Source organism: Pelobates fuscus, chromosome 1 (genome assembly GCF_036172605.1).
Source record: "Pelobates fuscus isolate aPelFus1 chromosome 1, aPelFus1.pri, whole genome shotgun sequence".
Taxonomy (NCBI): domain Eukaryota; kingdom Metazoa; phylum Chordata; class Amphibia; order Anura; family Pelobatidae; genus Pelobates; species Pelobates fuscus.
This window is the reverse complement of record NC_086317.1, coordinates 91929793-91943019: the sequence shown is the minus strand read 5'-3', so window position 1 is coordinate 91943019 and position 13227 is coordinate 91929793. Positions and strand designations below refer to the sequence as shown.

General features: G+C 39.2%; 1 protein-coding gene across 2 annotated transcripts in view; it reads left to right on the top strand.

The window, feature by feature from the left end:
* Positions 1 to 11638, top strand: part of ZSWIM7 (zinc finger SWIM-type containing 7) — a 115774-nt gene extending 104136 nt beyond the window's left edge. For both annotated transcript variants that reach the window (XM_063450047.1, XM_063450046.1), the window contains 2 exons: positions 6118 to 6222; positions 11059 to 11638. In XM_063450047.1, the coding sequence (XP_063306117.1) occupies positions 6118 to 6222; positions 11059 to 11166 (213 nt within the window). In that variant the 3' untranslated portion in view covers positions 11167 to 11638. The remainder of the gene's footprint in view (positions 1 to 6117; positions 6223 to 11058) is intronic.
* The last annotated feature ends 1589 nt before the right edge of the window (positions 11639 to 13227 follow it).

The following is a 13227-nucleotide window of genomic DNA, read 5'->3' as shown; positions in this document are numbered from 1 at the left end:
ACGACTATTTTTAGACATCAGCATGTTTCATTTTTAGCCACAAAAAATAAGAATAAATGGTATTAAATAAATAATGAGGCTTTGTTTGCTTTTATTACATACACTGACCTCCAAAGCAGTCGGAACCTTGAATGCACACACCCTGAATGCCCATCTCAGACACTACAAATAATAATTACATTAAAAAATGTTCCTCACTTCTTTTCATGGTGATCAGCAATTTAAGACTTTTTTTTTTTAGCCTCTTAAGTCTTATCAAATAATAGAATGTACTGGTTTAACCTTTGGAACTGAATTGATTTTCAATATTACGTTGTGCAATATTCAAACTAAGTGTAGGAATTTTTTGAGATATGAAATCTATATAAGCCTATGTTGGAATCTTGTAAAAGCAGAACATATTTGTTCTAGAGTTGGGTGGAAGTTTTCTATCTGTCATATCACCAACAATACAAATGTGAAGGTGTCAGTTAAATTGTTGTGAAGTGTAAATTAAAAATAATTGGAGATGTTGCTCAGCATTGGAGCTGGCCGGAGTACTGAGCCTACTTCTCAGAGGCATGCATCTAATTCCAGATGCTGGAAGTAGGCGTATTATCGTCTTATCACATGGTTATCAGAATAAATAAATGAGACTCCTCTATTATTACTCAAACCGAACTTCTGTTTCTTTGTGCTGTTTCAGTCTTCATGCTTCTACCACTCCAGCTATCTAGTCAACATATTTAAAGGCTATCATGCTAGATGCCATTAATGCTTGTTGAGGATAATTGATTTCGCTCAGTGACAGCCCTGGAATTGATGATACTCAAATAGCCCTGATCTTTTTGAAAGTCAAGACACTAAAATGTCTCTCTTTAAAAATGTCCTGTAATATAATGTTTTTAAACTACTTGTTCTCTCTGGTGTTGTTTATAGGCTGTGTTACTTTTCCGTGTTCCAAACATTTTCAGTTGCGGGGTAAAGGGGGCAGTTGTTAAAAGGAACATGACAACTTATTTTTTTTTTTACATATACAGGTTATCTTATATAGATTGTATGCTATGACTAAATTTATTAGAATTTATCCAAAGGGACTGCACAGAAAGGATAAGTAATAATACATCTTACAATGTTTGTTACCGGTATATATCTGATCTCAGTGACTGTGTGTAATACTATAGTTTTATTTTTTTGTTTTTGAGACATTTGTTCTAAAGCTAGAACAAGATAGAGAAGATATTTTATTCATTACCATTCATCTTTAACAATTATATTCCCATTTCTATTTCCTGCAATCTGTGATAGTTATACATCACCCATTATTTTGCTATCCTTTCAGTCATCGTTATCATGTTATTAAACCATCCCTTTGCCATTAGCAATTCTAGAAAGATAACGTATTTTAATATATCATCGGGTAGTGCAACATTTTAAGAGACGGGGCCAGATAACTGATTGAATTCTAAACGTTGTCCAAACACATGTCAATGAGATGGTTGTGCTTCAACCACTGATTCTACACACAAATCCACACCACCCAAATGCGTTCCTGCATTAACACATGCACATACACATACAGTGACCATCCACCCATATGCAATCCTGTATTTATGTACATAAACATTCCACAAATATACACCACTGCATTAACGGACAAATACACCCTGTTTTCACACACAATAACTCACACTTTCAATTGACAAATATACATTCCCCTCATTTCACACTGTTGAAACCAAGTAATGGATTTACTAAACAGTGAATTTTGCTCAAGACAACTGATCTGTCTACTGAGTTCAATAAATCTTACTGTTTAGTGAATAGATGCCATAACTTCCATAAAGCTGTGTAGACTAGAATAGCACTAATAATTTATATAGTCTTTATTCCTATAACAGATCTATGCTCATCCCACCTAATGACAATGTTATTTATGAGCAAATAAAGGGGACCATTTGTCATAATATGACTACTTGTAACCTATATCAGTGGGCCAGTGGCCACTGGCTGGAGATTGTGCACTCTTGTATTAAGCAGTTGTATTATCTTCACAAAATCCCACAATGCATTAGTGCAGGGCTTACCAAAAGGTAGATTCCCAGATGTTTTAAAATTACACCTTCCATGATGCTTTGCCATTCTAAAGGCATGCAAATGGGAGTTATGACAGAATGAACAACTCATGGGAGTTGTAGTTCTACAACATCTTTGGGCACCCTGCATTAGTGTATTCCTAACAAACTATGTCTAGTTTTGTTTACCTGTGATCTTTTGTATCTGCAAAAGCAAAAAAAGAGAGGGAAAAAATGCATCTAATGAGTACTACCACATGTAGACTGTGTCAACGCTCTTTTCAGCATACAGTTTTCAGTATGATAGATAATCTGTTATTATTGTTAATGCCAATCCAGAACACAACTAGAAACATTTCTGGGATACTTTAATTTGATGACGTATCCTCACTATCATATTAGCTACCTTTGAAGCAACACGCAACTTTAAAGGGTTACTCCAACAAATTTTGTGTGGGACTTTTTCCACTGTCAAATGTCCTATTGGGCACTGTTAAATCCCCCCCCCCCCCTCCAACCCGCAAAAAAAAGCATTTTACTCACCTTGAATCCTACTGTGGGCAAAGCTTCTGGTGCTGCCTTCCACGCTACCTTCCATGCCTTTCCTCATTTTAGCAGAGGGCCTCGAACAGTCCAATCACATGCCTCTCATAAAGAAGCCTGTGATTGGAGCATTTTGCCAGCAATGTCACATGTTTCGGTGGGATTTAACTAGCCTATGGCATACAAGTGCAGAAACATTGCATGTACAGGCTCCTACTACCATGACCACTTCAAGTTGCTGAAGTGGGCGGAGCCTAACCCAACGCCAAGGGAAGTCGGCGCTGGATTCAGGTAAGTAACTAAAGGGGTTTGATCTCTTCAGCTCCGCGGAAGGGAGGACGCTAGGGAGGGGGGCACTCAGGAGCCTATAGTGCCAGAAAAATTGTGTTGTTTGCCTTGGACTATAGAATCCCTTTAAACGTAGTGCCATTTTGTGCATCTGTTTTAAAGAAGGATATTATTATGAGATAAAGTCTCATAAAGCAGGACTACACAATTAATAAGGGGAATTGCAGATTTTAGTTATGAAACAAGGCTAAACATATATGAACTTCCTTAAATTATAAAAAAATAAATCTCAGAGGGGATATGATAACATTATACTATACACATGGCCAGTACAAAGAACATTCTGCTAAGCTGTTCATTGACCGGACTATAAAAAGGACAAGTAGTCATCCATTTAGACTTTTAAGAATAGTTTGTTGATTCAAGGACTGTCATTTTGGAGTGGAGAAGGAATTATTTCCCATTTTTTATTGGCAAAATTATAAATCACTTTAAATTGGGTGTTCCACCTTCCTTTAGATCAACAGCTAAAAAATAGGTGAGAAAAGCTGAACTTAATGGAGGTAAATCTAATATCAGACAGTATTAATATATATGCTACTGGATGTATATACCCACTTTGCCATTAGACGGAATGGCATGCTATGACACTTTGTGCCAGCACCGACAAGGCATACTAATGTATCTTTAGAGTGCATTTAAAGGGACACTAGAGTCACAAAAACAACTTTAGCTTAAAGGAGCACTATAGGGTCAGGAACACAAAATATGTTTCTGACTATATATTGTTAAAACCACCATCTAGCCTCCCTGATCCCCTCTTGCTTCCCCAAATATAGTAAACTCTTACTTGTATTCAAGCCTGAAGCTGCTGGCTCTGCCCCTGTCTGCCTCAGAAATGCAAGCTGTATGTGGACATCATCAGAAGTGATGTTCTGAGCCAGTCACAATGCTCCCACATAGGATTGGCTGAGACTGTCAAGAAGGCAGATCAGGGGCAGTGCCAACAAAAGTCAAACACAGCCCTGGCCAATCAGCATCTCCTCATAGAGATGAATTGAATCAATGAATCTCTATGAGGAAAGTTCAGTGTCTGCATGCAGAGGGTAGAGATACTGATATGTTGTGATGCAAACTAGGCAAGACTGCTTAAGGAAGCACCTCTAGCAGCCATCTAGTGAAGTTATCACTAGGCTGTAATGTAAACACTGCATTATATCTGAAAAGACAGTGTTAGCAGTAAAAAGCCTGAAGGGAATGATTCTACTCACCAGAACAAATGCAATAAGCTGTAGTTGCTCTAGTGACTATAGTGTCCCTTTAATGAAGCAGTTTTTGTGTATAGATCATGCCTCTGAAGTTTCAATACTCAACTGCCATTTATGAGTTAAAAACCTTTTATTTCTGTTTATGCAGCCCTAGCCACACCTTCCCTGGCTGTGACTGACACAGCTTGCATGGAAACAAAATGGTTTCAATTTCACTCAGATATAACTTATTTTAAAGTTTTTTATCTCTCGCTCTATGATATATATTATTATATATTTGAACTTTAATTACATACAGGAGTCTCCTGCAGGGTCTAGCAAGGTATTAACAGAGCTGGAGAAAAGAAATTCAAAATTAAACAGTATTTGCAATAAAGAGGGTGTAAACAATAGATGGCTCTGTACTGGAAGTGTTTAAGAAGGCTATGCAAGTCAAATGCACAGAGGTGTTCCTATGGCTGTATAAAAAGTGATTTAACTCCTAAATGGCAAAGAATTGAGCAGTAAGACTGCAGGGGCATGATCTATACACCAAAACTGCTTAATTAAGTTAAAATTGTTTTGGTGACTAAACTGTCCCTTTAAGTTATTTTAGCATTACATGTTGTCAATACGAATACATTTTTAAGTGATCATTTAAAATAAACTCCTCTTCCCTTAAAAAAATAATCAGACTCTACCTATTTGATCATTTATATTTCCTTATTATGGGACAAGATGGTGTAATTGAACTTGACATATATCTGCAGTGATATTCCATTCTGCTTATTTAGTTTCAGAAAAGTTACATTGGCCTTTTGGAGTTAGTTCTCATACACTGGGTGGCTGATGCATTTGTCCCATTGGTGAAAGCCCTTATAAACATACTTACAAACCAATTTGCTCTTAAACATTATTCTGGCTCAACCCTTTCCATTTGCAAACAGAGATTTGACTTCCTGCCAGCAGTCAGATTTAGAATTTCCTTGTTAAACCTCTTGGGAAGGTAAATGAGAATCCTGAACTTCTATATAGATGAAATGGGCGACAATTACATCCTAAAATAATTATGGGTATTACCCTCACTAGTAGGGTTGCCACCTTTTTTCGAGAAAAAAAAAATACCGGCCATGCTAGTTTGCATACTTAATTATATATGTGTGACACGATGTACATAAAAGAAGGAACATTTGAAAGGTGAAAATTCCCTAAATCACTAATAAAATACTGTTTTTACTGTTTGTACTTTGTCTGTCTGTGTGTATAGTATTGTGTATGTGATGCAGTGTGTATATACTGTCTGGATGAGTGTGTGTATAGCAGGGTGTCGTTGTCTAAATGTGTATATAGAAACACACACACACGCAAACTGCTGAATACATGCAGAGACTGCTGAATATAAACACATACTGTTAAAAATGCAGAAACTGCTGAATACATACAGACAGGCTGCTAAATACATACACACACAGACTGCTGGATACACATACACAGACTACTGAATACATACACACACACTCTGCTGTAAACACATGCACAGACTACTGAATACATACACACACAGACTGCTTGATACACATACACAGACTACTGAATACATACACACACAGACTGCTGGATACACATACACAGACTACTGAATACAATTGGTGATTGTTACATTGTGGTCCTCACTGTGTTCTGCTTGTTGGCTTTTCTTAGTATCCTAATCCCTGGCAGACTGCTTGTGTGATTAATTCTAAACCATAGCCCGCTTTTATTTCGATGTTTACTCTCTCTGTAGTACGTTATAACCATAGAGATGATGGACATGTAAATACCAAGAGTTACATCTTATGGGATAGGGTAATCTGTTAAGCCAGCCTTTGCTATACCACAGCGTCTAATTTCTAAACTTTGTGTCTCCGGCATTATTCTTAATGGCGCACTAGTGACCCTGACTTAAAATATCAGCCTAATCGGACAATATTTCTTTCTTACATTAGGTTACTGGGAGCTCTGGAAAGATGTATACATGCTATTCATTCTGCCATTACTGTTCCTGCCCAGCCTTTTCATTCTCCGTGCTCAGGAAAAATGAGTCTTTGCTGGTAAGTCATGCGCATGTCACCATTAGCAGTATAACAATCGAGGTTCCTTTATTTAGAGTCGTTCCGAGGCCTGACTTACAAGGGGATATGGGGCCTCTGCACATCCCATTCCCTGATGTTTAAATGTGAGAAAGCAGGGAGACCCTCTCCATAGAGTTCTGCCTAAACCTTTTATTTTTATTTATTTGTTTTGCTATGCAAAAGGTTTGCAAAGAATCTGGTAGTGCCATAACGGCAAACACAAGAATAGACATAAGCGAACTGTATATTACTTGGAATTCTGATGGTGCAGTACATTTTTTTTTTTGTAATATGAAGATCAGGCTAGGCAAACATGTCTAGGGAACATAACCAAAGCTAAATACATAATCGTGGGAAACAATCTAGACATTGTGTGTACTATACAATATGAAGTGCAAAGAAAATGCTAGGTCTACTATGCTTATTGGAAAATAAGAACATATAACATGCTAGCAGTATATAACTGGCCTAAACACAGAGTACCCTGGATTGGTAAGGAGTCTGCCTAGGTCATTTAGCCTATGCCACTTAGAGTTCGAATTAGATAGGGCAACTTGCTACCGGGCTCCGCTTCCACTCCCTGCACTTTCTGTACTCTGCATGGAAACAGAGAGGACTGTGACTTCCATGGGCCATCGTTTCTGTGTACTTGGCAGCATAAAGAGGCAACCACCGGATCAGGCCGGTTCTGCCGAGGGTGAGGGAATCTGGATCGCAGCAGTCGAGGTGATTAGTGGTGAACATGCTGCTGGATATGATGGAGAAGCCTTGCCTGCCGCTGTGGCTTCCTGCGCCTTCTCTCTTCTTTGTATGTATGGGAGGGATGTTTATACATGCAGTATCGTGTAGCAGGATGTCTCCCGGGAACCGTTGGGCGCTCACCAGGCGTGTAGGGTAGCTCTTTGGGGCGCTTTCCCTCTGGAGTTTGAGTAGGTTTTGCCATAATACGAGCCTTCAGTTTTGCCCAGAAGTTTGCAAATATCGTATCTAAGCACTCAAGTATTTGTTCGGCAGCGTCTCGTTGTTCCTCCATGGGTTGTGTCAGTCCGGACTGGTGGAGCAGAAGCGCGTTTGTCATCTTTGGTAGTCAGCTCTTATCAAGAGTCGTAGGGTGGAAGCCATTTAGGGTCTAAAGAGTTGTTAGCCAGTGGAGAACGGGATCACCCCCACCGGTGCAGAGGGGGAGGGGCAGCTATGTACACCGGGACCACTCCGTCAGCTAAGGAACTAGGAGAGCGGCCGCCTCTCCGAAAACTCAGGATTGTAGGCCACAAGCCACAGTCGGGATGTTCCGGTGCCAGGCAGGCTCACAACGGATATGCTCCGGTGCACCGACGACCCCTTGAGAAGGTGAGTACTTATTGCGGTCTGACAAACGGGTGGCCCGGGGATATATCACGATTTTCAGGGCCAGATGCAGGAGCTCTTGCAGAACACATCTGGCTTCCTTGGCAGTCAAGTTCCGGCCCTAAACCTTTTTTTTATTTCTTAAGTAAAATATTTTATTATGATGTCAGTGCAATGGCAGAGTTTGACTTCTCTATGAAATTTCAACGTCCTAATTTAAAGATTACAATGCTGATCAATGTCATTCAGTGAGTGCTCCATGTTAAATATTGAGTGGTAGATATGGATAGACCGAGATAGGAGACAATGGACCATTTATAATTAGAACCAAGTAACATAACCAGGGTCTTCTGAAGACCTATAAACCACAATACAAAAAAAACTAATTATTTTGTTTTCAGTATGTATTTGATTGTTTCCCATAATTAACATATGAATTACTTCCCATGATGTCCATTCAGCCACATGATGAGTTACATGATGTTAAACAAACCCATGGGGGGAAAAAAGATAATTGAATATATTGTATTTCCAATGAAACCACTGCCTATCTATCTATCTATCTTTAAACCTACATGCACTTATGCTTATATACATACTCGGACTCAAACACATAGCTATATACAAGCAATCAATTTATTATACTTATCGTATATATTTGACTTTCCAGGCTTAGATTTGCCCTTAGTCTTTTGTTTGTTAATGTGCTATTTATTGTTTTGTCATTCCATCAGTCTAATGAATTTCTTTTTGCGTACATGGTCTAATAAATAAGCCAGTCTGAAAACTCCAATCAATATAGAATTTAAAAAAAAAATCTTTTCTACCATCAATCAAAATCTCTGTACTTACATCAGCAGTGTACTTTAACTTAGAAACCATGAAACGTAAAGTTAAAAGAAAAATGTGAGTTCACTGAGTGCAGTTGTCTACATTCGTTAGGGTATGAAGACTTTATGAACAACAGTAACCCTAATGTCAAGCGACAAACATATTGACAATCGTGAAAACCAGAGCTGCTTCAATATGTCATTAGTCTGGAGCCAGTATGAAGGACGAATAATATTGATGTATCCAAGTGCAGTGATATATCTGTAATAAATATGAATGCTGACAGTCAGACATTAAGATGTTGTTTTATAGCAGCACTATTTTATGATGATCAACATAATCCAACAAAAACAAGCACCATATGGCCGCATGTATGTGGACTTTCCTACTAATTGAATTCAAGTGGTCATACTGAAGAGCTCAATGACTTTAAACATGACACTGTCATAGGATGCCATATTTGCCTTAAGTCATTTTGTATAATCTCTGCCCTACTTGTTCTGTTCTGGTGAACGGTAAGTGCTATTAATGTGAAGTGGAAGCATCTAGTAATAATAGCCTAGCCATGAAGTGGTAGACCATGCAAACTCACAGAGCAGGGGGACTGAGTACTTAAAGGGACACTCGAGGCACCCAGACCACTTCTGCCCATTGGAGTGGTCTGGGTGCCAACTCCCACTACCCTTAACCCTGCAACTGTAATTATTGCAGTTTTCATAAACTGCAATATTTACCTTGCAGGGTTAACTCCTACTCTAGTTGCTGTCTACTAGACCAGCCACTAGAGGGCACTTCCGGGTTTATAGCACAGATTTTTGCTATGTGCTATAGCGTTGCTGGACGTCCTCACGCTATGTGAGGACCTCCAGCGTCGCTAAAATCCCCATAGGAAAGCATTGAAAGCATTATCAATGCTCTCCTATGTGGAAGTCTAATTCGTGTGCGCGGGCGTGGGCGGACCCTGAACCAGCGCCGAGGGACATCGGCGCTGGATACATGTAAGTCACTGAAGGGAGAGGGGACCTGCAGTGCCAGGAAAACGGTTTGTTTTCCTGGCACTGGAGAGTCCCTTTAAGCAAGTAGCTAAAAAAAAATGCATATTACCTGCTACATCAATCACAACAGCGTTCCAAACTGGCTTGGGAAGCAATATCAACGCAAAAAATGTGCATAAAAAACTTTAAAAAAAGGATTTTCGTGGCCGAGTGGCTGTACAAAGGCCTTGTGTGCAATTCCAAGTGTTGGCTGAAATGGTATAAAACATGTTGCTATTGGACTCTGGTATGGAGTGATGAAAAATGCTTCACTCTCCTGCGGATGGGAAGAATCTTTTTTTCGGGGTTTGAGCTATGCCACTTAATGTGAAGGGTCATCTTAATGGTACAGGACAGGTTACAAGGACATTGTTAACAATTGGCTGCTTACAACTTTGTGGCAACAGTTTGGGGAAGGCCCATTCCTGTTCCAATTTTACTGTGCATCTGAGTATTCCTTGAAGAAATTATTTGACACGTTTGAAATGGAGGAACTCGAGTGGCCTTCACAGACAGTGACCTCAACCCCAACACTTTTGGATGAATGGGAACACCAAATGATAACCAGACCTTCTCATCTAACATCAGTGCTTGACCTAACAAATGATCATTTGGCTGAATGGGCACAAATTCCCACAGATACAGTCCTAACTCTTATGGAAAGCTTGCCCAGAAAAGTGGTGCCCACAACGGGAGCCAACTTAATATTAATGCCAAGGTTTTGGTATATCCAGTAAGCAGTTATTGGTGTGATAGTCAGATGTCCACATAGTTTTGATCATATAGTACTAGTTATCTAGTTCTAAATATGCTTTATATGTTTATAATTATAATATATAATTAGCTATAACTAGCTAACTGTACTCTGACCAGTCAAAGGATTCTGAATATAAACCAAACTGAATCAGTAAATAGAAGAAAGAACTGAGAAGCTACGGTCGATATGTTGCTAAATGTCAAGGATCTCTAGGTATCTCCCAGCTGGCTGGCAGGAGTATTGTCCAATGATAACGCAGGCACGTACTTTATTTAAATTCAGTATACTTTGTTATGTGTGCCTGTTCCATCCACTGTGAAATCACGTGTTACACATGCATGTAAAGTGCGAGGTGTGTTCTCTCTTTATAAGTATGTGTGCCTCATCATACAGCATACCTTAGCAGTCTGTTTTGTAATGCAGGCTTTCCTGGGTGTGTTCAAGATATTTCCGAGTAAGAAATGTCTTACCTGTTTTTTTTTGTTTTTTTTAATTACTTTGTGATTAAATTCTCTCAATATCTGGATTAATCATCAGTCGTTCGGGGCGTTGAACCCTTCTGCAGCAGGAAATACAGTCATCTTCAGCTGAGTTACTGCATGGTTTGTAATCATTGCCTATATTGTCATGTTTATTGGAAGGGCTTCAAGATACATGTATATCTTTAGTGCTAATCATTGAGTCACAGCAAGGTTAAATCCAATGTCTAAAGAAGCAATCTTGTGTAGTAGAAAAGACTCCACCTAATTAAATGGACTATTCTGCAACAACAAATAGCACAGCAGTCATCAAAATGGTTAGGCTTTTCCAACAACATCACTAACCTATTCACATTTTATTTTGCAGTGCAAGCATATTCTTGCTGTGTACCTGAGTCAAGCCACAGGGACCTGCCAGGAACGTACAGTATCGGATGAGCAGATATGTGACATACTGTTAGCAAAGGAGCTTTAGACCCTTTTGTCTTTTGCAGAGAAGACATACCGTGCTCGGCATGTGTCAGACAGCAGTGGTGAAACTTGTATTTATTAATTTATGATGTTCACTGATGCAAAATGTATATAGAATTATAAAGGAAACATAAACTTTAAATGTTGTGATATATTCGGAGTGATTTTTTTTGCTTTGTTTTGTTTTAAATCGTGTGTCTGATTTGACATCCTGAGTTGTCCAGTTCACAGTTTTTCATTGATGGACAAGAAAGTGCGACTTGGTGATGTTAATAATTGCCTAATTCTGCAAACTCTGGCTCAAATTTAACAGGTTCAGTACCAGAAACCATATGCATTCTTTTTATGCCTTACCTACAATACCTTTGGAATTTCATTTTAATTTAATTGTATGTGTTTGTTTGGGCAAAGGTAGGTACCTGGCTGGATTGTAATGCCTGAACCCTGGGATTTTTGAAAATAAACTTTCACTATGATACAGTGTAAGTCTGAATATCTTGATCTTATTCTGGAGATCAGAGAAACATGGAGTATTGCCCCTTCCACAACAAACTTCTTTCTCAGAATACTGTATATATTGTGCTTCCGGTTTATAAATAAAAACATCACCATATCTCTAAAATAGACCGCACTGTCAGTGAGCCCAGACAATCTCAACTAGGTGGATCCTTTAAAGTACTTGATTTATTAGTTCAATGTGCAACATTATATACAAACAGATCTCATAAGTGACATGGGATCCAGATAAAACTGTATGAACGATACTATGAAAAAATCCTTAGAGTAATAAACCACTTTAGAGAATACACAGTGCTACTTAGTTCCCAAGTTTCATTTTTATGAAGGATAGTCTCAAATTTGAGCCCAAATCCCTTCTTTTCTATTTCTTTTTTTCTAAGAGCTTCACATGTTTAGGTGAATATGAGATCATTTCACGGCAATAAACCTCATAGTAGTTCTTAATTTTGAAATGAGTTAACTGTACTTTAACGGGTTTACATAACATTATTTTATCTTCTAAAATCATTTGCTTGTTATAGAAATGGTTATAAGGAGGTCATGACCTCCCGTAAATGTCCCAGATACGCATTGCTTACTGGCACATCCCCAGTCACACCGCCTAAAATAAGTGTTTTATTTATTTGGAATGGTGGGAGTTTTGTTGCTATGCTATTGCTTACCATTTAAGTAAGCTGCAAAATAGCTGGAGGAGGCTAGCATCTGTCATTTAAATATGACTAGGGCAGCAATGACATACCCAGTGTCACGGATTCTCAGGGGAACCTAAACACGCAGACTGGTCACAGACACACAGATTTGCAATACCGGTCCTTAGAATTGCCAGGCTATGCAAAGAGATAGAATAGTCAGAGTACAAGCCAAGGTCAGGGATAACAGAGCGGAATACGAAGAGACGAGACGAGGTCAAGGATCAGAGAAGACAGAATAAACATAAGACAAGCCAAGTTCGATAACCAAATAATCCAGACACAGTATAACACGCTATTGGGCTAATAAAGATCACAACAGGGCACTAAGGCAAGGGAAAGGTTTGTTTATATATGCTTAGGTTGTCTCTGATTGGCTAGTCTCCAATTAGTGTTATTTATAAAACGTGGGAGGTATTTCTTCTTTTTAGTGTGGCCTGTGACATCATATTTGCGTGTCGAGTCAGGTGACGGGGATTGAGACAGCCGCGAGCAGCGAGCATGCTACAGAAGCCGCCTCTCGCGGTGAGGAGTAAAGGGAAGCGGCGCACGTAAACCGGAAGCCTCCGCGAGCGGTGAGGCACTGGTAAGGAACCTGACACCCAGGGCATATGTGCCACACCAGGCATGCAGAGGTCTCTCTGCTGGCAATCTAGTCAAAGGTTTCATATGTCACCGGTTCTAAAGGCTGATACAACTGTAAGGTGGCACAGATAACCTTATGGTGCACCAGCTGGAAGACATACCCCCTGAGCATATTGCTGTCTTCTAATCAAAAGAGCAAATGTATGTAATCTTTTGCCAAATCTGCAATCTAGTAAATAAAACATGATTCCCTGGCTGTCAGCTGATGCAGT